Below are 27,027 nucleotides of genomic sequence, written 5' to 3' on the forward strand. Positions count from 1 at the left end.
TTAATTATAATAATAATAATTATACCCCAAATTACGGCGTGCCGTGCAAAGGCACGGGGACGAAGACCAAACAAACACGTAACAAAAACACAGGGTTTGAAATCCCAAACAATAGAGCGAGGAGTAGCTTGAATAAATAACACACGCACACAATAATTAAAACTTCTTTGGGATCGGTGTCCCTTCCACGGGACGGTTGAGATAACGTAGGCTTATGCGATTAGCAGGAGGTTGTAAGTAACAAGAACATTTCCCAGTACATAGCCATATCTGATATTGTCAGAAAGCTTAATTTCTTGGTAATCTAATTACACTGTCCAATTTACAGTAGCTATTACAGTGAAAGAATACCATTTTATTGTTCGAGGAGAGTGCACAATTTTGAACATGAAAAGTTATTAATAAACAATTTAGGCACATTTGGACAGGCTTGATAAAAAAATTGGAACAGAAATGCAATTGTTCATTGGATCAGTCTAAAACTTTGCACATACACTGATACCATTTAGTGGTCAAAATTGAAATTGCACCTGGGCTGGAATAATACATTATTATTATTAAATACATTACTTTCTCTTGCATATCAAAGATGATGGTACAAAATAAATAGAAAAGAACGGTTGGTTTTTTCTTTGTATTATCTTTTATATTGTTATATTCTACTACATTCCTTTCACATTTCCATAATCCTCAAAGTGTTTCCTTTCAAATGGTGCCAAGAATATGCATATCCTTGCTTCACGGCCTGAGCTACAGGCAGTTAGATTTGGGTATGTTATTTTAGGTAATAGGGAAAAAAAGGGGATAATCCCATAATCCTTACAGGCTCGCCCAGGTGGGACGCCGGGTGGCGCCCCTAGGGGGGTACTGTCACGCTTGTGCCCCCTCTCCCCCCTGGCGCTCAAGGGCGCCAGGCTGCCCAGCACTACGTACTCCTGCCACCATCATTATGCACACCTGTTTCCCTCGTTACGCGAATCAGCGCTTCATTGGACTCACCTGGACTCAATCACCTGCTTTAATTACCTCCCTTATATCTGTCTGTTCCCGAGGTTGTTCCCATTATTGTCGCCATGTCGTTATGTTCCCTGCTTCAGCATTATTGTCGCCATGTCGTTTTGTTCCCTGCTTCAGCATTATTGTCGCCATGTCGTTTTGTTCCCTGCTTCAGCATTATTGTCGCCATGTCGTTACGTTCTCCCTGTTCTGACTCTGTTCCTGTTCTGTCACTTGTCCGTTCATTAAATGTTCAACTCCCTGTACCTGCTTCTCATCTTCAGAGTCCGTTCTTACGTCACCTGGTTGTCTAGGTCTTAATTGAAAGGACACAGACACTAGGCCCTTCGTGGAATGAGTTTGACACCCTGCTGTACCGTATAATACAACAGTAATAATGATGCGTGTCACAATGGGAGAGACTGAGATGGTTGCTGACAGAGTCCACAGACAGAGTTATAGATGCTATCAGGATAACCATCGCACCAAATTCCCTATATAGTACAGTCTCAAATAGCAACCTATTCCCTAAATAGCATAGTCTCAAATGGCACCCTATTCCCTATATAGTACACTACTTTTGTCCAGAGTTCTAGGGTAACATTTGGGATGAAAGCCATAGAGAGTTCTAGATGCTATGAGGACATTCAGGACACCTGTTATCCTATGGGCTCACAGAACAGACTGAATGAAAGCATACTCCTATTGATACTGTTGCTACGGATACAAAAGCTACAGAGGCATGATACCCAAGCCCACCCAATCAGAGGCATGTTACCCAGACCCACCCAATCAGGGTTGGGGTCAATTGGAATTGAAGTTAGTCAATTCAGGAAGTGTTTTAAATGTACAATTCCAAAACTTTTACACCTTTTCAGTTTATTGAGATATTATCGAAAGTAGATGTGTTTTTTTTTCAAATATTCAATAGGAATTTCAGTTTACTTCCTGAAATTGACTGGCTTGACTTCAAATTGACTAACTCTACACCAAATCTCTCATAGTCTCAGACTTACAGGGTCCAGTGTAGAGCAGCTGAGAGGAGAGGAATACAGTCCACATGAAAGGTTGGGAACAAAGAGAGTTGCATTCAATAAATAAGAGAACCCAAAAAAGAAGTCTCTCAATTTCCACCGTTACGAGGGCCAGATAATTGTTTTGAAATAGCATTGCTATGTAGAACTACAAGAGAATATTATGAGTTTGTCATGCTTTTTGGAGGCCAAACTACTATTACAATAAATTTGCATTCGACAGGAAGTGTGCTGAGACTCTATCCAGTTTTTACAGAGTTTGCAGGCCAAAGTCTTCGATACCCTGGCCATCCAGGCCACTATCAATGTTAAGCCTTGCATTAGGAACTTGAAAAGAAATCAAGAGACCCGAAGATGGATTGTCAAAAGAAGAGAGCAAAAAATAATATGTAGAGACACAACAATAGAATTCCAACAATGACTGACGGAACACCGGAACACCAGGAATGTTAGTCAGTGTTCCAGTGGGTTCCTCTGAGTTCCTCTGAGGATCTTCCTCCTCAGGAATCATCCTCTGTCTTGATGATGTGGAACAACGTGATGTTGAACAGAACCTGGTGTCCGTTGTTCCAGCCGTACAGAGCCCGGTCCCTGGCGTTGTAGTCCAACATGGACATGTGGAAGTACTGGTTATGGAAGGGGATGTCTGTGTACTCATAGCTGGAGGTCTTGGTGGAGTATGAGTAGTAAACCTTAGCGCCAGTCAGGTGAGAGTTAGTGATGTAGAGTGTTCCGCAGATCATAAAGGACTCCCCCGCGTTCCGTTTGGAATATTCCGTGTTCCAGGTTCCGAGGATTTGTAGTGTCTCCGGGTTGAGCTGGCTGATGACGATGTTTCCGGCGTTCTGATTGGTGGCGTAGACGGCCCACAGGCCCAGCTCGTCGGCCATGAGGTCTATGTCGGAGAAGCCTCCCCAGGTGTAAGGGTAGACGTTGTGGAAGCCGGCGTTCTCCAAGGTTCTCTGGGTCACAACGCGGCCCGTCTCGAAGCGGTAACACACCACGATGTTGCTCTGGACCTTGTTGTAGTACAGAGAGCCATTGTACACCACGTGGTTGGTCCCGGCCCACTTGAACGGCAGGTTGTAGGTTCGAGACCCGGCCCCGGACACAAAGTCGGCTATGGACTTGTACTCTTTGACTATCTTGTTGTTGGTGTAGCTATCCATGTACCAGACCTGGGTTGGAATACAATACCATCATTAACAATTTAAATGTCTACCTTTTATGTACATTAGTTAGAAAAAAACACACAGTAGATGAGGTAGAACGTTGCCACAAACTCTTTGGGGAAGTGTAAAATGCTTTTTTTGGCTTTTCCATCACTGGATGCAGCAGTAGAGTATGATGTAGTTAGAACACTGGTGGCCTCCCCTCTTGGAGAGTTACTGGGGTGTAAAGGCTTTTGCTCCAGCCCTGCTCTAGAACACGTGATTCTAGGTTCAGATGAGCAACTAACTAATAGAATGTCATGTCTATAAGTAGTTCTTCAGGAGGAATATTGGTCACATTTGCTATAGTCAAATACACATGTACCCTCATCTATCCCTCCCTCCCCTCATCCCTCCCTCCCCTCCCCTCACCCATCCCTCCCTCCCTCCCCTCATCCATCCCTCCCTCCCCTCATCCATCCCTCCCTCCCCTCATCCATCCCTCCCTCTCCTCATCCATCCATCCCTCCCTCCCTCCCTCCCCTCCTCCATCCATCCCCCCACCTCTCATCCATCCCTCCCTCCCTCCCCTCATCTATCCCTCCCTCCCCTCATCCATCCATCCACCCCTCACCCATCCCTCCCTCCCTCCCCTCATCCATCCCTCCCTCCCCTCATCCATCCACCCCCCCTCCCCTCATCCCTCCCTCCCCTCATCCATCCCTCCCGTCCCTCCCCTCATCCCTCCCTCCCTCCCCCCTCCCGTCCCGTCCCTCCCCTCACCCCCCCCGTCTCCCCGTCCCTCCCCTCATCCCTCCCCCTACCTCCATCCCTGCCCACATCCCTTCCTCCCTCCCAACATCCCTCCCTCTCTCCCCTCATCCCTCACCCCCCCCCCCCCCCCCCCTTCTCCTCACCCTATTGTTTGTAGGGGAGGCCTGTGGATCTGTCATCCAGGCTCCAAACCGTGTCCCAGAGGTCTTCACCGTCACCGGTCCAGTGATCTTCATCAGTTTACCACAGGCTGTTCACGCACACACAACACAACACACCCCCAAAGCACTCAGATAGATAGATTCACCCCTGACTGTGTTAGGTCGTAACAGTATATCAACTCAAACCAGTGCAACAATCCACCCGGATCTGGTATTATGTTACTCGGACTGAGTCCCAAATGGCCCCGTTTTTAACTTGTCAGAAGAGGAGGCTTAGTTCTGTGATATTTTTTAGCAGAAAAGGTCGGAGGTCAGTTGCGTCCCGACTCGCCTAAGCCGGGGGCAGGAGGAAGGTTTTGGTTTAGAAAAACATAGGGTAGGGGGGAGGAGTAATAAACGCAAGGGGCGTAATTGACAACCACACATTCCTCAACTGGGAATTAAGGATTAGGGTATAAAAGATACTGGAATTTTTTTGTTGTTGGCATCTTTTGGCTCGCTAGAAGAACCTTATATATATACACACACAATTTGATATTTATTACATTTATATTGTTATTATCGAGAGGTAAAGTTCTAGATGGAATCCTCAAGGCTACCTTATTGACTAGAGTCTTTACGTAGCTGTTAGAGTTTCATCAACAACTGAAGGGACTGATCCTCCTGAGGGGGGAAGACAAAGACGGCGTTATAGTTGTAGAGGTACGACACCGTTTCTTCTCGTAAATGCAGTGATTCTCAGAAAATTGTCATTGGGGAGTCAGATAAGGAGGCTGGAGGTGATTTATTGGTGATTTATTGGCTTATCATACAACCGGTGGGTCTAATTCTGAATGCTGATTGGTTAAAAGTTCATCATTGCCTGAGTAAGTTCATCATTGCTTGAGTAATTTTTTGATTTTACGCCCGTTTCTGGAATTTGGAATAAACCTGCTTAATTATTCTGAAACCTTGTGTCATCGATGAGTCATACAAGTGCGTGCCGTTTTACTCTAGGTTCATACATTGATTTGATTGATTGAGGATTTATAGCACCTGGTTATTATATCAATTGGGAACCTGGAGTAATGAAACCTGAGACTAGACTATAGTTACTAAGTGTATCGATCACGAGTAGGGGTGATTCTGGGTATAGCCAAACAGGAAAACATTTACCCTTGTAGTGTCTATGGTGGAAGCTGTGGCCTAGGCGACTGGGACGATGCCGTATGGAACAAGAGTGAGGGAGCATCGACACTGGGCTATGAGGATAACCCACTTATTGAAAAATGCCCTCATCTCTGACGTTGAGATAAAGTCCCTAGCTGATACAGTCCCTAGCTGATGCAGTCCCTAGCTGACGCAGTCCCTAGCTGATGCAGTCCCTAGCTGACGCAGTCCCTAGCTGACGCAGTCCCTAGCTGACGCAGTCCCTTGCTGATACAGTCCCTCGCTGAAGCAGTCCCTAACTGATGCAGTCCCTTGCTGATGCAGTCCCTAGCTGATGCAGTCCCTAGCTGATGCAGTCCCTAGTTAATACAGTCCTTAGCTGATGCAGTCCCTAGCTGATGCAGTCCTTAGCTGATGCAGTCCCTAGCTGATGCAGTCCCTAGCTGAAAGAGTCCCTAGCTGAAAGAGTCCCTAGCTGAAAGAGTCCCTAGCTGAAAGAGTCCCTAGCTGAAAGAGTCCCTAGCTGAAAGAGTCCCTAACTGAAAGAGTCCCTAGCTGAAAGAGTCCTTAGCTGAAAGAGTCCCTAGCTGAAAGAGTCCCTATTTGACGCTGTCCCTAGCTCATACAGTCCCTAGCTGATGCAGTCCCTAGCTGACAGAGTCCCTAGCTGTTAACTAACTCAGTGGTGCGGTTGTGCGGCATCTATCAGGCCCAGAGAACTAGGAGCAATGGACAACCAACTGTTGCTGGGCAGGTCCAGATTACTAGGAACAACGGACAACTGACTGTTGCCGGGCAGGCCCAGAAAAGTAGGAGCGAGGGACAACCGACTGTTGCCGGGCAGGGCCAGAGAACTAGGAGCGAGGGACAACCAACTGTTGCCGGACAGGGCCAGAGAACTAGGAGCGAGGGACAACCAACTGTTGCCGGGCAGGCCCAGAGAACTAGGAGCGAGGGACAACCAACTGTTGCCGGGCAGGCCAAGAGAACTAGGAGCAACGGACAACTGACTGTTGCCGGGCAGGTTAGATCCGACGTTGTGTTCCTGGGGTTCTTTGGAAGTGGTATTTTATTGTGACACTAGTCTTATGGGCCCACGTTGCTCTATATAGGGGTCTAGGGTGTCATTTGGGATGCAGCCTAGGACACACAGTTCCATCTCACTGGTGAGTTTATACGACACACCAAGAGTACGTCACAAACGTATCAATGATAGTTTCCTTGCTACATTTCCAGTAACAGATAAGACTCTGCTTAGTTTAGGATTATAAAACTAGATAACTTTAAATACATGGGACAGTCTCAGTCCCCACTGGCCCAACAGACCTCCAAATGTACAGTTGAAGTCGGAAGTTTACATACACTTAGGTCGGAGTCATTAAAACTCGTTATTATTTCCTTTTTTAGATTGAGCAAATGTTTCTTACTTTTACAATCTGCATCGTTGGGAAATGGCTCGCCAGTAAGCGTTTAACGGTAAAGTCTACACCTGTTGTAATTTGGCGCATGTGACAAATAACATTTGCTTCGATTTGTGTGTGTGCGAGTGTGCCTACATGCGTGTGTGTGTGTGTGTGTGTGTGTGTGTGTGTGTGTGTGTGTGTGTGTGTGTGTGTGTGTGTGTGTGTGTGTGTGTGTGTGTGTGTGTGTGTGTGTGTGTGTGTGTGAGAGAGAGAGAGAGAGAGAGACTCACTGAGTCTGCTCCTGCAGTTACGTAGCCTGCTCTCCAGACTCAGGAGCCTCTGTTGTAGTTCCTCAGAGTCGTAGACTCCTATCTCCTCCTGGATGGCTGTGAGCACCATGGACAGGTTTCTGATCTCCTGTTTAAACTGGACGATGAGCTGGGCATCTGTCTTGTACTGCTCCAACACCGGGATCAGAGGCTGCAGGGTCTCCATCTTACCCTTCAACTCCTGGAGGAGGGGAGGATACACAGGGTTTACTTTGATTCAGTTCATTGGCTCATTGGGACAGTAACCGTGTCACGCCCTGATCTGTTTCACTTGTCTTTGTGATTGTCTCCACCACCCTCCGGGTGTCTTCCCCATTATCCCCTGTGTATTTATAACTGCGTTCTCTGTTTGTCTGTTCGTTTTGTTCCTAGAACCTAACAGCGTTTGTTTCCCTGCTCCTGCCTGTTTCTTGCTCCTGATTTCTAGTCTTTCCCGGTTTTGACCCCTGCCTGCCGTGACCCTGAAACTGCCTGTCGTTCTGGACCCTTACACCCTCTCTTTATTATTGACCCCTGCCTGCCTTGACCTGTCGTTTGCCTGCCCTTGTTTAAGGAATAAACTTTTGTTTCTTCAACACTGTCTGGTAGCAGCGCCATCAGTGCGGTTTCCCGGGAACCCCGCTTACCTCCGACAGAGTGTTTTGATGGAGAGTCGGGCACCTATTGAGCGTTTCTCGCTCAGTATTCACTCATCATGGAGCTGCAGCCTTCCTCTTTCCTCTTTCCCCTGGAACCCGGAAGCACTGTTTGACACGTTCCTGCACAGATTATTGGAGGAAGTAAAGGACGAGTTTGCAGCCCGGGAACAACCGACGGATCACGACTCACTCATCGCCTTAACCATCCGGATCGATGGACGGCTACGGGAATGCAGGAGGGAGAAGAGGTCTGATTGCAGTCCCAATCGCTCACTCAGGGATCCCACCTTGCATCTCATGAACTCTGGAAGTCCCCGACATCTATGTCCCCAAGAGGATAGGAGCTTACCCGAGTTCCTCCAAGAGCCTCCGAAGACTGCCGATTCACCTCTTCCCGAGCCGATGCAGCTCGGCAGGGCTAGGCTATCTCCAGCCGAACGCGTACGCAGACTTAACACCCACAGTTGTCTGTATTGCGGTACTGCCGTTCATTATGTGTCTTCCTGTCCCTTCAAGAGACCTAGCTCATTTGTAGGAGTGAGTACTCTGGTGGGTCTTACAGATAATTTGTCTTCTCCCCTTCCTCACCCCCTCTCCATGCCATCCTGCTGTGGGGAGACCAGTCCAAGTCTCTCCAAGTACTCATCGACTCAGGGGCCTTTATGGACGTCACCCTGGCGTCCGAGCTGGGCATCCTACTCATATCCATTAACATGAATATTAGAGTGCTGGACGGGCGCTCTATAGGCTGGGTCACCCATCATACCACCCTCATCAACCTACGAGTGTCAGGGAACCATAGCGAGACGATCCAATTCCCGCTAGTTATTAAGTCTCTGTAGGTTCCTGTGGTTTTAAGATTCTCTTGTCTCCAGCGACACAATCCATCTATTGACTGGTCTACTGGTGCTATCGTGGGCTGGAGCCCGTTCTGCCACGCTCATTGCCTGAAGTCAGCTCTGCCTGCCCCAAGACGTCTTCACCGGGGGCTAGGAAATTTCCCCGGACCTCTCCGCCATTTCCCGCGGAGTACCAGGACCTCCGGAAGGGGTTCAGTAAAGCCCGGGCCACTTCGCATCCGCAGCACTGACCGGTATCCAAGAATGTCAAGCCAGGTGAGGAGGGACACCGCTATCACCACGCGACTAGACCCTCATTCTCCCCCGCTCCAAGATCATTATCCCCTCTGCTGTTCGTTTTCTGTTTCCCCGTACCCTCCGTATACATCCTACTTTTTATGTGTCCAGAGTTAAACCCATGTCTCACAGCCCTTTGTCTCCTGGGTCCCCGCCAGTTCGTTTGTTCTTAGAACCTACCAGCGTTTGTTTCCCTGCTTCTGCCTGTATCTTGCTCCTGTTTTCTAGTCTTTCCCGGTTTTGACCCTTGCCTGCCCTGACCCTGAGACTGTCACCGTTCTGGACCCTTACACCCTCTCTGGATTATTGACCCCTGCCTTAACCTGTCGTTTGCCTGCCCCTGTTAATGGAATACACTTTTGTTTCTTCAACACTGTCTGCATCTGGGTCATACCTTAAAAGTGATAAACCGACTAGGTGAAAAATCCATCGATGTGTCCTTGAGAAAGGCACTTAACCCTAATTGTTTGTGTAAGTCGTTCTGGATAAGAGTGTCTGCTAAATTACTATAATGTAATGCTCTGGTTAAAGATGTTATAATAAGGTAAGAGGTCAGAACCACATAACAACCAGAAACAAATCTGTATTTTTCACACCTGAAAGTTTCTGTTGACCTGCGTCTTCCTGTCGGCCTCTACCTGTCTGAACTTTGACCTTAGCCCTTTGAACTGGCCCTCCATCCTCATGATGTACTGGAAGTCTCTCTGGGTCCGCAGGTTCAGTACCTCAATGGACTGGGACATGTTCTGGACCTACGGGACAAGAGTGGAAGACGATGGCTGTTCTGCACCATAGGAGAGGAAGAGGAGCATGATTATTCTGTCCCACCCCCCACCAGATGAAACACCACTGTTATCTTTTTCCTTTTTCCATCAAGGGAACACTATTCATTAGGAGGGTTACATGGAGAAAATCAGACCTCTCTGAAATATGAAATGGATGGCCTCCAGCAAAATATATGTTACCTAAACCCTCCTTGAACCCATAAAAACAAACAGTGACCCTCTCCTGTACCCAAATTAAAAAGTAAAACAAATTGGATAGAGGATAACATGTGTCACACCCTGGCCTTAGTTATCTTTGTTTCCATTATTTATTTTAGTTAGGTCAGGGTGTGACATGGGGAATGTTTGTGTTTTGTCTCGTATTGGGTGGTAAAGGGGATGTTGGGTTTAGTGTATGGGTTTGTGTTCAGTGTATGTTTCTAGGTATGTCTATGGTTGCCTGAGTGGTTCTCAATCAGAGACAGATGTCTTTCATTTGTCTCTGATTGGGAGACATATTTTAGGCAGCCATGGGCATCATGTGTTTGTGGGTAATTGTCTGTTGTACGTTTGTAGCTTGTGTTTGCACTTACGTCTTTAGCTTCACGATCGTTTGTTGTTTTGTAATTGTGTTTGTTGCGTGTTTTTCCCTTCTCTAAAATAAAAGAGATGAATTTTGCACACGCTGCGCCTTGGTCCACTCTCTCTCACGAAGACGATCGTGACAACATGTCTACCGTTTACCCTCACTTATTGGACAGAACAGAGCCTTAGATATGCCGTTTTTAGTAATTGTTGTTCATCCTGTACTCATTGCATGGCAAACAAATTATAGCGTACAGGGCTGCGGGCCAGAAGGTTGTGCGTTTGCAGACCACCGTGGACAAGAGTACGGGTGGAAAGATTTACTTTGTAGTAAAAACATTGCATGAATCTGTCATTGTATTTGCAGGTCCGATTTTTACATTTTTTAAATAATAATTTCATGCAATTTTACCGGATTTTAGCGGGAATATTTTTTGAATAACACACCGAAATTACAGGATAAAATTGGACAGAGAGATAGGCCTATGTGTTAATCTTACCATATTTCTCCAATGCCAAATCGGTGTGTAACGGTGTTCCTCCTCCTCTTCAACCGAAGAGGAGGAGTAGTGATTGAACCAAGGCGCAGCATTGTGAAATGACATATTTTAATTAAACAAGACGGAAAAAACACGAAACGAAAACACTTGAATAATTAACAAAATAACGTAGACAAACCTGAACATACGAACTTACAATATAACACGAAGAACGCACGAACAGGGAAAAATAGACTACACAAAAAGAACGATGTACAAACAAACCGAACAGTCCCGTATGGTGCGACAAACACTGACACAGGAGACAACCACCCACAACGAACACTGTGAAACAACCTACCTAAATATGACTCTCAATTAGAGGAACGCCAAACACCTGCCTCTAATTGAGAGCCATACCAGGCAACCCATAAACCAACATAGAAACAGAAAACATAGAATGCCCACCCAAACTCACGTCCTGACCAACTAACACATACAACAAACTAACAGAAATAGGTCAGGAACGTGACACGATGTGTCTTGTTTGCAATGAAACTGTCCCGGTTTGCAAATAGTTAAATCTGAGACGTTATTAGGAACGTGAGCATGGTACCTTCAAAAGTTACCGACGTAGAAAAATGTCAGCTTTAACTGCTGGCTACTCTTCTTCTGTGGTTTAACCCAGAGAAGGTTTCCCTAAAAGCTGTCCAGGTTTAAGCATCTTCAAATATTACAGAGAGTGAATAGCGTAATCAAATGATAGTGACACAATTAGATTACTTCCCAAGCAAACTCAACCTCTCCCCATAATGCATCGGAGTCACGTCTTTTCCGGGTATTTTACAGATTGTTTCTAGCACAAAGCATCGCGGACCAAAGCGCTGTTATAGATCACTTTATATAATCGGCTCTGTTTTATTTTCTTCAAAATCTTAAACTAATAAAGGGTAGGCCTCTGCTTTTTGCCATTTTCTTTAATTAAAGGTAAAGCTGTGGCATACCCTCTCATACCCCCTCAATTCGAGTCTTGGTTTTAACTTAACAGCCCTTCACTGACACGGAGGTGCATTGTGGGTGGAGGAATTGGCCGACAAAATCTATGGATACAGCAGCCTATTGCTGAATTTCGTCTGTCCAACAGGTAGACCTACCGCATATTTCTTAAACAGGAAGAAATAGTCTCCAACACAACGCCATCTTGTTGTTAGTAAGTCTAATTCAAATGAAGACGGTTGAAAGTCATTAGCACTATCTGATTGATTGGGCCCCTGGCTGCTGCTTCAAGTTTCAGCACCAAAATATAAGTTACAATACTTTGGCTTATTGTGAGGACAATAACTCTTGATGGATACAATGAAGATAATGTTTTTAATAAATGCAATTGTAGTAGTAGAAAACTATCAATGTTGACCTCCGGTCCTTCTCATCTTCGTACGCATCCTTCTCAATCTGAACAGAACATAGAGGCTATAGGTCCGTGTGCAAGATAGTGCCGTTTTGGACTAGCCATTGCAATGTGTAATACATAGTAGTTTTACTTACACCATCCCAGCAGCACAAAAAGACTCAGGAAGGAAGTTCATTTTCATAGATATATAATTTTGCTCTGTGCTTCTCCGAGCGTGCACTTTATAGCCTACTGTATAGCCTATAGCCTCCATACTCAACCCGAACCGGATCCGAACCCAGAACGGGGTCAAGACAGACCCCCGGTATCATATAAACACACGTAAGACATGAAAGAATGCATATAATTGCAAGAAATAAGCTTTAAAAACAGCCAAACAAATATTTGACCCATTAAAAATGTGTAGAAATTGAGGGAAATTAGCTTTAAAACTACAACATTTTCTCTCTGCCAACAAGAGGTGTGTGAACAGTTTGGGGTCGCAAGGTGGGTGGTTTGTTACTAAGCCAATAAATTACATTATCCAGTTGGACCTTTGCCACCTAGGACATGTTATAGGCTATAGATCATTTGATTGAGACCACACTGAATAGGCTATGGGTGTTGCCACCCTGCAGAGAATCAGAGATGAGGGGCAGCATTGGACACACATAGATATATATATTCTAAAAAGAAACTAATTGTAAAACACTGAGAAAAATTGAAATGTAAATCTATTGTAAATTAGATGACTATATTTACAAAAAATAATACTAAACCCTCTCCTTGACTGAAATTGGAAAAAGCTCCCATTTTCCTCCAGGTGACTATTCTGTACATTTCAATCTGTCCCTGAATTTTCATTGTAGAGGGAATAGACAGTGTTTTCTAGAGTTACTGGCTCATACAAATATCCCGTAGCTCAGCGGCAGGTATGGAACAGTGGAACGGGTATCTGGACCAAGCTAACAGTTAAAACGCTTCCTCTATCCTGTTATAATAACTTACCAACATCACCATTATGTTTCCACCAGCAAAGTGGCATCACACTCAAACTCTGTGCGTTAGATCCCGAATGGCAGCCTATTCCCTATATAGTGCACTACTTTTTGACATAGGGCTCTGGTGGAAAGTAGTGCACTATATAGGGAATAGGGCTCTGGTGGAAAGTAGTGCACTATATAGGGAATAGGGTGCCATTTGGGACTCTCTCACATCACACAGGGTTATGGTATCTATACTCCCTCTGATTCCAATGGTGGGATCCTGAAACGGCCTGGTTGAAACTCCCCTAAGAGGATGCTTGTACATGGTAGTGTGAACTTTACCACACTGGACCACAGTGAATTACATAGAGAAACCCCCCCCCCGCCGGCCCGCTCTACACATGGAATACATTCAAGAGTAGACCCATGTTTCATACATTATTATCATAGATGAGTAATGGTGACGTTGGTTCCTAATGAGTGTGTGTGTAGGTGTGTAGGTGTGAGTGTGTGTGTAGGTGAGTGTGTGTGTGTGTAGGTGAGTGTGTGTGTGTGTAGGTGAGTGTGTGTGTAGGTGAGTGTGTGTGTGTAGGTGAGTGTGTGTAGGTGAGTGTGTGTGTGTAGGTGAGTGTGTGTGTAGGTGAGTGTGTAGGTGAGTGTGTGTGTAGGTGAGTGTGTGTGTGTGTAGGTGTGTGTGTGTGTGTAGGTGAGTGTGTGTGTGTAGGTGTGTGTGTGTGTGTAGGTGTGTGTGTGTGTAGGTGAGTGTGTGTGTAGGTGAGTGTGTGTGTAGGTGAGTGTGTGTGTGTAGGTGTGTGTGTGTGTAGGTGAGTGTGTGTAGGTGAGTGTGTGTGTGTGTAGGTGAGTGTGTGTGTAGGTGAGAGTGTGTGTGTAGGTGAGTGTGTGTGTGTAGGTGAGTGTGTGTGTGTGTAGGTGTGAGTGTGTGTGTGTAGGTGTGAGTGTGTGTGTGTGTAGGTGAGTGTGTGTGTAGATGAGTGTGTGTAGGTGAGTGTGTGTGTAGGTGAGTGTGTGTAGGTGTGTGTGTGTGTAGGTGTGAGTGTGTGTAGGTGTGAGTGTGTGTGTAGGTGTGAGTGTGTGTGTAGGTGAGTGTGTGTGTGTGTGTGTATCCGGTACCTTCTCCAGTAGCTGACGGAGCTGACCCTCCTTGGCGTCTCTGGAGCAGAGGTTCTGTTCAGGAGCCACTACTGTACAGATACACCTCCCCTCTGCATCCTGGGCAGAGCTGTACACCTTCCAACCATCCTTCGGCCTGACTGTCTACACCCACACACCCACACACACACACACACACACACACACACACACACACACACACACACACACACACACACACACACACACACACACACACACACACACACACACACACACACACACACACACACACACACACACACACACACACACACACACACACACACACACACACACACACAATATATGTATGGTCAGCAGTTGTCAGGTGACATGGGGGCCATCTTGGATAGGTACTTTGACATTTTTGCCTGCATTCCGAACACTCAGCCCTCCAATGAAGTGGACACTTGTGATTACGTATCATGAGGTCTGACGAGTTGACACTTGCAGGGCAAAGGGAAGAATTAATTAATTTAAAACGGAACGCTGTAGTCTGGAAATGTGTCACTTGTTCTTCCCACGGTTGTGTTTTCAGTCATTAAGGAACCACCGGTAGTTGTTGTGTGTGATTTATATGTGCTACAGTCCATTATGATTGCATTTCATATCTTGGCTGGAAGACAACGCATCCTCAGACGTCGAATGTTAGCCACCCGACTATATCAGGTAAATCGAAAATTACAACGTCAGGGAAAAGTTGTATGCGTAAACTAACGTTTCCAAAAGCTAACCGAACAAAAACATCATTACTTTTATGATACGTGTTTGAGTCGTCATGAGCACAATTTATAACTTATTTACAATTTGTTTTTTACTCACACTTGTATGTTGATTTATCCATACTAATGTTGGTTTTAAGTTTTGGCAGAGGTACGATCATCGAGAATTGAATTACGGGTTGTTTCAGGCCCCCGGGAATGAAAATCATTTTACACTCGCAAACTCGATCAAATACCGAGGGCTGAGGGGATTACTTTGCCAACTTCCCTTGCTTGGCTAATCATTTGGACCAACGACAAAGATGACAGCTGGGATTCCCCCAAAAGGCATAAGGCGAGGGGGGGAAATGGAGGAGGGTGAGTCTTTTGTGTGTTTGAAACGCAGCCTTTGACAGTGAACTTGTTATTGAATGTGGGATAATCAGCAACCGTCTCTGATGGATATTCCTCCCAACATTAAATACCTGATGCAAGAGTCCAATCGCGTGGCCGGCGGACAAACATACACACAGTATCTGTACGGTTAAAGTTATGTCTCTGATTATTTTAAGGTTATGTCCAAACCCCTTGTCTCTCCACACTCCATTTCAGCTACAGAAGCTTTTAAGGACCAGTCAGAGTTTGACCATCTGATGGGCGAAGACATTTTCCACCTCTTTTTGTCGCTTTCAAGTTCACAGATGTGGTGTAAGAGGACGTTCAGATTAAATGGAGATTATCAGACATTCAGATTGAATGGAGATTATCAGACATTCAGACTGAATGGAGATTAGCAGACGTTCAGATTAAATGTAGATTAGCAGACGTTCAGATTTAATGTAGATTAGCAGAAAATAGAGGAAAGAAATAATGCCGGCTCTGAAAGAGTTTAGTCAGTTCATTGTGAAGCCGCTTCAGTCATTTAGAACGATTAAATTGGGAGTGAAAAATTAAGTTAGTCTCTCGGTATTGTGTGGCAGGTGGTGAAATCTGGATCTCTTCTCAAGGAGAAGTTGTTTTCAGTGTGGTTTATAAAGCTCAATCGGAGGCCAGATCCTCAAGTCTCTATGGATGAATTGAATCCAGTTGAATAAAGTTTATTGATCGATAGAGGAAGAGGAGGAATTGGGGATGTCACCAAAATGGTATCTCTTCCTCCTTGTGTGACATGCATCAATCTGGCTATTTTACCCCCCCCCCCCCCCGCTGACACATCTCTCCTCATCCTTTCACATTCCCATGCAGCTGTACCAGATCCACGCCGGATGGCCTGACATGCTGCCACTAACTAAACTACACCCTCCATGACAATGCTTTATGTTCTGATGAATAGAAAAGTTCTGCTCATAAATTACAATGACCAAAGTTCCAGTCCGTAGAATAAGAATGAAACACTAACGATTCTAAAGATTCCAGTGACTCTAATGATTACATTTCTATGTTTCTATTCATTCTAGTTCTATGGTTCTGCTCTGTGACGTTGCCCGGCAGCAGCTGCTTCTGTTCTGTTCTGTTACTCTGACTTCAGACCCCATTAGTTTATTTAGCTTCTCAGACCCAAGATGCTAATCTGCCACTGGTCTTGTCTGCCTGTCTGTGTGCCATGAATAATCACACAACATTCATTCTCTACAGAAGTTTCAATTACCCCAAAGAGATATGCCGGCCATCGGGGCCAAGTTAGTCAAAGACCGGCACACAGATTGCATCCCAAATGCCACCTTGTTCACTTTCTGGTGCACTACTTTTGACCAGGACACATAGGGCTCTACACACTATATAGGGAATAGGGTACCATTTGGCACGCAAATAGACAGCCAGGCAGTGGGTAGGGTAACAGACAGCCAGGCAGCCAGGCAGTGGGTAGAGTAACAGACAGCCAGGAAACCAGGCAGTGGGTAGGGTAACAGAAAGTCAGGCAGTGGGTAGGGTAACAGACAGCCAGGCAGCCAGGCAGTGGGTAGAGTAACAGACAGCCAGGAAGCCAGGCAGTGGGTAGGTTAACAGACAGCCAGGCAGTGGGTAGGGTAACAGACAGCCAGGCAGTGGGTAGGTTAATAGACAGCCAGGCAGTGGGTAGGTTAACAGACAGCCAGGCAGTGGGTAGAGTAACAGACAGCCAGGAAGCCAGGCAGTGGGTAGGGTAACAGAAAGCCAGGCAGTGGGTAGGGTAACAGACAGCCAGGCAGCCAGGCAGTGGGTAGAGTAACAGACAGCCAGGAAGCCAGGCAGTGGGTAGGTTAACAGACAGCCAGGCAGTGGGTAGGTTAACAGATAGCCAGGCAGTGGGTAGGTTAATAGACAGCAAGGCAGTGGGTAGGTTAACAGACAGCCAGGCAGTGGGTAGGTTAACAGACAGCCAGGCAGTGGGTAGGTTAACAGACAGCCAGGCAGTGAGTAGAGTAACAGACAGCCAGGCAGTGGGTAGAGTAACAGACAGCCAGGCAGTGGGTAGAGTAACAGACAGCCAGGCAGTGGGTAGGTTAACAGACAGCCAGGCAGTGGGTAGGTTATCAGACAGCCAGGCAGTGGGTATGTTAATAGACAGCCAGGCAGTGGGTAGGTTAACAGACAGCCAGGCAGTGGGTAGGTTAACAGACAGCCAGGCAGTGGGTAGGTTAATAGACAGCCAGGCAGTGGGTAGAGTAACAGGCAGCCAGGCAGTGGGTAGGTTAACAGACAGCCAGGCAGTGGGCAGGTTAACAGACAGCAAGGCAGTGGGTAGGTTAATAGACAGCCAGGCAGTGGGTAGGTTAACAGACAGCCAGGCAGTGGGTAGGGTAACAGACAGCCAGGCAGTGTGTAGGTTAACAGACAGCCAGGCAGTGTGTAGGGTAACAGACAGCCAGGCAGTGGGTAGGTTAACAGACAGCCAGGCAGTGGGTAGGTTAACAGACAGCCAGGCAGTGTGTAGGTTAACAGACAGCCAGGCAGTGTGTAGGTTAACAGACAGCCAGGCAGTGGGTAGGTTAACAGACAGCCAGGCAGTGGGTAGGTTAACAGACAGCCAGGCAGTGTGTAGGTTAACAGACAGCCAGGCAGTGGGTAGGGTAACAGACAGCCAGGCAGTGGGTAGGGTAACAGACAGCCAGGCAGTGGGTAGGGTAACAGACAGCCAGGCAGTGGGTAGGTTAACAGACAGCCAGGCAGTGGGTAGGTTAACAGACAGCCAGGCAGTGGGTAGGTTAACAGACAGCCAGGCAGTGGGTAGGTTAATAGACAGCTGATGCTCCAGATACTTATCTAGTCTAAAGAAGGCCAGTTTTATTGCTTCTTTAATCACAAAAACAGTTTTCAGCTGTGCTAACATACAGTAATTGCAAAGGGTTTTCTAATGATCAATTAGCCTTTTAAAACGATAAACTTGGATTAGCTGACACAATGTGCCATTGGAACACAGGAGTGATGGTTGCTGATAAATATAGATATTCCATTAAAAAATCTACTGTTTCCAGCTACAATAGTCATTCATAACATTAACAATGTCTACACTGTATTTCTGATTAATTTGATGTTATTTTAATGGACAAACAATGTGCTTTTCTTTCAAAAACAAGGACATTTCTAAGTGACCCCAACATTTTTGGAACGGGACTGTGTATATTTTTCTTTCAAATATTGATGTCACAGCGGTATAATTTGTACAGTTCTTTATTAGAAATGTAGTTATTTGTTACATTTCATTTCTCTGTATAAAACCTAGCAGTATTAATGAATTCTCTGAGAGGGAGGAGGATATATAGAGTTTTGCAAAAAAAAAAAAAACATGATTATTTGTCTCTCAGAAATTAAACACATCAAGTGATAGAAAGTCTGTCATTGAGCAACCCCATGTCATGATTAGATAGTGAAAAAACACATCAATCTCTGTCCCAAATTCTTCTAACAAGTAGTACAGTAGTAGTATTGTATCGTGTTTGTAAGTGGTGCGTAACTGGTGGCAGGGAAGTCAGACGCAGGAGAGCAGAACTAGGTAATAGCCGGAGAAAGTTTAATTCCAAAACCAACGGCATCAAGAAAATAACAACTTTGGTACAAAACCCGACGCGCACCAGTAAACAATGTGCACAAGCACTTACAACAAACAATAACACACAAAGACATGGGGGGAAATGAGGGTTAAATACACAACACTAAATGAGGGAAATGAGAACCAGGTGTGTGGTAAAACAAGACAAAACAAATGGAAAATTAAAAATGGATCGACGATGGCTAGAAGACCGGTGACACCGAACGCCGAACACCGCCCGAACAAGGAGAGGAACCGACTTCGGTAGAAGTCGTGACAGTGTTGTAATATCTATAATATTGAAATATCTACAGATATCTATAATATATATAGTATCATACTACAGATCTATCGATTTCAGCTAAGTATATATTGCTCTGTGAAAAGAGTGCAACTCATTTTCATTTCTAAAGGACAATCTAGTGTAGTATGGTCTATTGAACACCATCTAATATTTACAGAACATTTGTTAAAACCTGTTGAGGATGGGGGCGCTGTTGTCACTATTTATGCTAATCGTATAATTTTTGAAACGGCTTCCCACAAAATTCTTGATCGTACAATATGCATATTATTATTATTATTGGATAGAAAACAGTCTATAGTTTCTATAGGAGTTGAAATGTTGTCTCTAAGTGGAACAGAACCCATTCTACAGCAATTTCCCTGACATGGAGTCAGATTTCAGAAATGTTGGCCCCTGATCTGGAGTCAGTTAAAAGGCCGCAGTTATTGCTATGAGTATACGGACACTGCTTACGTCTTCCCCTGGATGCCTTTACGTGATGACGATTTGAATGGGGTCGATTGCGCGTTCACAGGCACTACAAATTAAAAAAACCTGTAGCTAGGAACTCTTTTCTTGCTGCGTAATGCGCCTGGAGGACATCGACCCGCACTTGTTCCAAGCATTAGTGGAGGGAGTAATATTACTCTGGTCATGTTTCTACTCGTTATGGGAGTTAAAAACATCATAAGGTAGTTAATTTAAAGCGTTTTATAGCAATTTATATCCGTTTAGTGCGATTTTGGGACATTTATTTCTGAAACGCTGTGAATTGCTGGGCACGCTTCCAGTTCATCCCGAACGCAGTTGGCATTTCCACATGGCAAGAGGACAGCTTTCCACCAAAAGACGATTAGACCCAAGAAAGGATCCTTTGCCCAAGATACTGATGGAAGAACAGCTCAAAGTAGGACATTTTTATTATGATAAATCGTGTTTCTGTCGAAAAATGTTAGTGGCTTAGGACGCCATGTTTTTTGACGTAGCTTCGCTTGGCGCAAACTGTATTGAAAAGTAAGGATAATTTAAAAAATGTAATTCCGCGATTGTATTAAGAATTAAATTGTCTATCAATCCCTGTCCACCCTATATTTTTTAGTCACGTTTATGAGTATTTATGTATAAGAGTAGATCACTGTCTAATATGGCGCACGGACATTTTCTCACCAGCTGGGCTACATTTCACATTGTCTAACCATGATTTTGGTGGCTAAATATAAACATTTTCGATCAAACTCTATATGGATTGTGTAATATGATGTTACAGGAGTGTCATCTGAAGAATTCTGAGAAGGTTAGTGAAAAAATATATATATTTTGGCGATGTTGACGTTATCGCTCACTTTGGCTAGAATCAATGCTGGGCTGCTATGTGCTATGTGCTATGCTAATATAACGATTTATTGTGTTTTCGCTGTAAGACACTTAGAAAATCTGAAATATTGTCTGTATTCACAGGATCTGTGTCTTTCGATTAGTGTATGCTGTGTATTTTTACGAAATGTTTGATGATTAGTAAGTAGGTAAACACGTTGCTCTATGTAGTTATTCTAGTCCATTTGTGACGGTGGGTGCAATTGTAACCTATGCCATCTACCTGAAATATGCACTTTTTTCTAACAAAACCTATCCCATACCATAAATATGTTATCAGACTGTCATCTGATGAGTTTTTTTCTTGGTTAGGGGCTATAAATATCTTAGTTTAGCCGAATTGGTGATAGCTACTGGTGTTGGTGGACAAATAAAAGATGGTGGATTATGCTAATGTGTTTTTAGGTAATAGATGTACATCTTTACATATTGTGTCTTCCCTGTAAAACATTTTAAAAATCGGACATGTTGGCTGGATTCACAAGATCTGTGTCTTTCATTAGCTGTATTGGACTTTAATGTGTGAAAGTTAAATATTTAAAAAAAATATTTTTTTTGAATTTCGCGGCACTGGTTTTTCAGTGGGGGTGGGGGGGGAGTGCCGCTAGCGGCACCCTCATCCTAGACAGGTTAATGGACGATTAGGCATCATACACACCATGGAAATCGGCCACATTTTCATTTCTCAGTATAGAGCTAGTATAAATAAATTGCTCAGAGAGCTATAGAGAGGGACAGAGAGAGAGAGAGGGACAGAGAGCTATAGAGAGGGACAGATATAGAGAGAGGGACAGAGAGAGAGAGGGACAGAGAGCTATAGAGAGGGACAGAGAGAGAGGGGGGGACAGAGAGAGAGAGAGAGGGACAGAGTGCTATAGAGAGGGACAGAGAGCTATAGAGAGGGACAGAGAGAGAGAGAGGGACAGAGAGAGAGAGAGAGGGACAGAGAGCTATAGAGAGGGACAGAGAGCTATAGAGAGGGACAGAGAGAGGGACAGAGAGAGAGAGAGAGGGACAGAGAGAGAGAGAGGGACAGAGAGTTATAGAGAGAGGGACAGAGAGAGAGAGGGACAGAGAGTTATAGAGAGGGACAGAGAGAGAGAGGGACAGAGAGAGAGAGGGACAGAGAGCTATAGAGAGGGACAGAGAGCTATAGAGAGGGACAGAGAGAGGGACAGAGAGAGAGAGAGAGGGACAGAGAGAGAGAGAGGGACAGCGAGTTATAGAGAGAGGGACAGAGAGATAGAGGGACAGAGAGCTATAGAGAGGGACAGAGAGAGAGAGAGAGAGGGACAGAGAGATAGAGGGACAGAGAGCTATAGAGAGGGACAGAGAGCTATAGAGAGGGACAGAGAGCTATAGAGAGGGACAGAGAGATATAGAGAGAGGGACAGAGAGAGCTATAGAGAGGGACAGAGAGCTATAGAGAGGGACAGAGAGATATAGAGAGAGGGACAGAGAGAGCTATAGAGAGGGACAGAGAGCTAGAGAGAGGGACAGAGAGACAGCTATAGAGAGGGACAGAGAGCTAGAGAGAGGGACAGAGAGACAGCTATAGAGAGGGACAGAGAGCTATAGAGAGGGACAGAGAGCTAGAGAGAGGGACAGAGAGACAGCTATAGAGAGGGACAGAGAGCTATAGAGAGGGACAGAGAGCTAGAGAGAGGGACAGAGAGACAGCTATAGAGAGGGACAGAGAGCTATAGAGAGGGACAGAGAGCTAGAGAGAGGGACAGAGAGACAGCTATAGAGAGGGACAGAGAGCTATAGAGAGGGACAGAGAGCTAGAGAGAGGGACAGAGAGACAGCTATAGAGAGGGACAGAGAGCTATAGAGAGGGACAGAGAGCTAGAGAGAGGGACAGAGAGAGAGAGACAGAGAGCTATAGAGAGGGACAGAGAGCTAGAGAGAGGGACAGAGAGACAGCTATAGAGAGGGACAGAGAGCTATAGAGAGGGACAGAGAGCTAGAGAGAGGGACAGAGAGACAGCTATAGAGAGGGACAGAGAGCTATAGAGAGGGACAGAGAGCTAGAGAGAGGGACAGAGAGACAGCTATAGAGAGGGACAGAGAGCTATAGAGAGGGACAGAGAGCTAGAGAGAGGGACAGAGAGACAGCTATAGAGAGGGACAGAGAGCTATAGAGAGGGACAGAGAGACAGCTATAGAGAGGGACAGAGAGCTATAGAGAGGGACAGAGAGCTAGAGAGAGGGACAGAGAGACAGCTATAGAGAGGGACAGAGAGCTATAGAGAGGGACAGAGAGCTAGAGAGAGGGACAGAGAGACAGCTATAGAGAGGGACAGAGAGCTATAGAGAGGGACGGAGAGCTAGAGAGAGGGACAGAGAGACAGCTATAGAGAGGGACAGAGAGCTATAGAGAGGGACAGAGAGCTAGAGAGAGGGACAGAGAGACAGCTATAGAGAGGGACAGAGAGCTATAGAGAGGGACAGAGAGCTAGAGAGAGGGACAGAGAGACAGCTATAGAGAGGGACAGAGAGCTATAGAGAGGGACAGAGAGCTAGAGAGAGGGACAGAGAGACAGCTATAGAGAGGGACAGAGAGCTATAGAGAGGGACAGAGAGCTAGAGAGAGGGACAGAGAGACAGCTATAGAGAGGGACAGAGAGATATAGAGAGAGGGACAGAGAGATATAGAGAGGGACAGAGAGACAGCTATAGAGAGGGACAGAGAGCTATAGAGAGGGACAGAGAGATATAGAGAGAGGGACAGAGAGATATAGAGAGGGACAGAGAGAGAGAGAGAGAGAGATATAGAGAGAGGGACAGAGAGATATAGAGAGGGACAGAGAGATATAGAGAGAAGGACAGAGAGATATAGAGAGGGACAGAGAGAGAGAGAGAGAGAGAGAGAGAGATATAGAGAGACGGACAGAGAGATATAGAGAGGGACAGAGAGATATAGAGAGGGACAGAGAGACAGCTATAGAGAGGGACAGAGAGCTATAGAGAGGGACAGAGAGATATAGAGAGAGGGACAGAGAGATATAGAGAGGGACAGATAGAGAGAGAGAGAGAGAGATATAGAGAGAGGGACAGAGAGAGAGACAGAGGAGTGTTGGAGACTGGACAACCTGTCTGTTTAAACTCCAGTGTAGTTTAAACAGTACAGAATACGGGATTAGAATTATAATACATTTATGAGTTCTATGTTTAACTCAATTTGCCCCAAATGTATGACAGAAAAATCAATTTAAAACCAATGCAGCAGTTAACAGAATGGAAAGGCATTTCTGTTTCTTTTGTATTCCCATTATAGCTGTCACAGATAGCTGTCACAGATAGTTGTCAGATGTTGTGAACAAAAAAATCTAATTTCTCCATTCCCTCAGATCGATGGCTTTTGTAAAACACACACACACACACACACACATCAACTACATCACCCCTGCCCAGACCAACATCAACTACATCACCCCTGCCCAGTCCAACATCACCCCTGCCCAGTCCAACATCAACTACATCACTCCTGCCCAGACCAACATCACCCCTGCCCAGACCAACATCAACCACATCACCCCTGCCCAGACTAACATCAACTACATCACCCCTGCCCAGACCAACATCACCCCTGCCCAGACCAACATCAACTACATCACCCCTGCCCAGACTAACATCACCCCTGCCCAGACCAACATCACCCCTGCCCAGACCAACATCAACTACATCACCCCTGCCCAGACCAACATTACCCCTGCCCAGACCAACATCACCCCTGCCCAGTCCAACATCAACTACATCACCCCTACCCAGACCAACATCACCCCTGCCCAGACCAACATCACCCCTGCCCAGACCAACATCAACTACATCACCCCTGCCCAGACCAACATTACCCCTGCCCAGACCAACATCACCCCTGCCCAGACTAACATCACCCCTGCCCAGTCCAACATCACCCCTGCCCAGACTAACATCACCCCTGCCCAGACCAACATCAACTACATCACCCCTGCCCAGACTAACATCAACTACATCACCCCTGCCCAGACCAACATCACCCCTGCCCAGACCAACATCACCCCTGCCCAGTCCAACATCAACTACATCACCCCTACCCAGACCAACATCACCCCTTCCCAGACCAACATCACCCCTGCCCAGTCCAACATCAACTACATCACCCCTACCCAGACCAACATCACCCCTTCCCAGACCAACATCACCCCTGCCCAGTCCAACATCAACTACATCACCCCTACCCAGACCAACATTACCCCTTCCCAGACCAACATCACCCCTGCCCAGTCCAACATCAACTACATCACCCCTACCCAGACCAACATCACCCCTTCCCAGACCAACATCACCCCTGCCCAGTCCAACATCAACTACATCACCCCTACCCAGACCAACATCACCCCTTCCCAGACCAACATCACCCCTGCCCAGTCCAACATCAACTACATCACCCCTGCCCAGACCAACATTACCCCTTCCCAGACCAACATCACCCCTGCCCAGTCCAACATCAACTACATCACCCCTACCCAGACCAACATCACCCCTTCCCAGACCAACATCACCCCTGCCCAGTCCAACATCAACTACATCACCCCTACCCAGACCAACATCACCCCTTCCCAGACCAACATCACCCCTGCCCAGTCCAACATCAACTACATCACCCCTACCCAGACCAACATCACCCCTTCCCAGACCAACATCACCCCTGCCCAGTCCAACATCAACTACATCACCCCTACCCAGACCAACATCACCCCTTCCCAGACCAACATCACCCCTGCCCAGTCCAACATCAACTACATCACCCCTACCCAGACCAACATTACCCCTTCCCAGACCAACATCACCCCTGCCCAGTCCAACATCAACTACATCACCCCTACCCAGACCAACATCACCCCTTCCCAGACCAACATCACCCCTACCCAGACCAACATCACCCCTTCCCAGACCAACATCACCCCTGCCCAGTCCAACATCAACTACATCACCCCTACCCAGACCAACATCACCCCTTCCCAGACCAACATCACCCCTGCCCAGTCCAACATCAACTACATCACCCCTGCCCAGACCAACATGTATCATTCCACCACCACACATTTTAATACGAACTTCAAATCACATCAGTCCATCTATCTAAACATATAGTTATGCAGTTGTTTTAATCTAATCTCTGAAGTATATATATATAATATAATATAATGTACATAAACCCGGTGTCTTGCAGATGAAAAGGGCAGTCAGTGGACCTCAACTCACCACAGAAGGGCAGTAGCCGAACAGCAGTAGAAACAGCAGAGGATTCAGCACCACGGACAGCGTCCGCATTCTGCCCGCGAACCGGTCACCCTTCTCCTCTCTCCCCTGTATGTTTCCACACGTCACTCAGTCAGTGTGGAGAATGGCTTGAGGTTTCTGCAGGTTAAAATAACGGTAAAATGCCTGGCGTTTTTTTTTAAAATATCAAGACTCCAGAGAAAGAGAGGGAGTGTAGATTCGTGCCAGACTAGTCATCACATTCATCACCGCTCAGTACGCGCGAGCCATGTGGGCAGCGCTGGGGATTGGAAACAACACCAGCTGCTCGTGACTGAGTGTGAGATGGGGAAAGTACGTGGCAGCGGAACAGACCGGGTGAAAACATCAGTTGATGTACAGGGACCTGCAGAGGGGAAATGATGTCATTTAGCGATACTTGCCTCATCGGTCCGTTCACAGCAAATTTACAATCGGAATTTGAACACCCGCAGTGTTAAATATAACACATTATGTCATCTCAAATAGTGTTAAACTAACACTTTGCAAAGTGTTGATAAACTAACCGTTTCAAAGTGACAGGTCTCTAACACAACGAGTGTTGCACATTCCGACTTAAATTAACACTTTATTAGAGCCGATGCTGTCACACTTTATTAGTGTTAGGGAATTTTTTATTTTATTTTTTATTTTACCGTTATTTTACCAGGTAAGTTGACTGAGAACACGTTCTCATTTGCAGCAACGACCTGGGGAATAGTTACAGGGGAGAGGTGAGGTAACACCTGAGGTGTTACAGAATTTTTTTTCTGGGTGTTGTTTTAGTATTGTAAGGTGTAAAGCCTAAATTTGCATATATATTTTTCCCAGGGTACCTTTCGAGTGATTTTTTTGAGGTACCGGTACCAACCCATGACTGTGTTTGCTAGTGAATCAAATCAATACATGTAAGGATTTTATGGTAATGACATTACTTTGTTTTCACAATACCATACTCCGATAGCCTAGTTTTACCCTAACACAGGGATCTGAAACTCCTGGTTTACAGGCCACATCAGCAAGTCACATTATGCTGGTTTGCAAAGTGTTTTAGAATTTCCTATCGGAATCCAGCCAGAGTTAGCATGTCCGACAATTGGAACTTTTAATCATCTGTAATCTGCAGTTATAATGACTGCTAAGGAAGGGAATATTGATAAACGAGACTACCTAAACCATCTAAACTGGAACAACCGTGTCAATAATGGGTGAAATAAATTCAACTACCTACAGATTGGATTCGT

The 27,027-nt window shown here is 45.8% G+C and overlaps 1 protein-coding gene across 1 annotated transcript; it reads right to left on the minus strand.

Annotated features, from left to right (window-relative positions):
- Positions 1–9: 9 nt before the first annotated feature.
- On the minus strand, positions 10–26,097 carry LOC129813679 (noelin-3-like). Its single transcript, XM_055866081.1, has 6 exons — positions 25,748–26,097; positions 14,107–14,250; positions 9,368–9,523; positions 6,959–7,178; positions 4,099–4,205; positions 10–3,208 (listed from the first exon to the last, which is right to left on the minus strand). Exons 1-6 carry the CDS (start codon positions 25,814–25,816, stop codon positions 2,531–2,533), a joined length of 1,374 nt encoding a protein of 457 aa, XP_055722056.1. The 5' UTR covers positions 25,817–26,097; the 3' UTR covers positions 10–2,530.
- Positions 26,098–27,027: the final 930 nt, after the last annotated feature.

This window comes from Salvelinus fontinalis, chromosome 17 (genome assembly GCF_029448725.1).
Source record: "Salvelinus fontinalis isolate EN_2023a chromosome 17, ASM2944872v1, whole genome shotgun sequence".
Lineage (NCBI taxonomy): Eukaryota > Metazoa > Chordata > Actinopteri > Salmoniformes > Salmonidae > Salvelinus > Salvelinus fontinalis.

Excerpts from the sequence above, each read along its gene's own strand:
- LOC129813679 (XM_055866081.1), bottom strand. The coding sequence starts at position 25,816 with ATGCGGACGCTGTCCGTGGTGCTGAATCCTCTGCTGTTTCTACTGCTG. Across the intron at positions 7,179-9,367 it reads AGGTCAACAGAAACTTTCAG|GAGTTGAAGGGTAAGATGGA; the intron begins GTGTGAAAAATA and ends CCCCTCCTCCAG. Across the intron at positions 4,206-6,958 it reads TAACTGCAGGAGCAGACTCA|CCTGTGGTAAACTGATGAAG; the intron begins GTGAGTCTCTCT and ends GTGCGTGAACAG.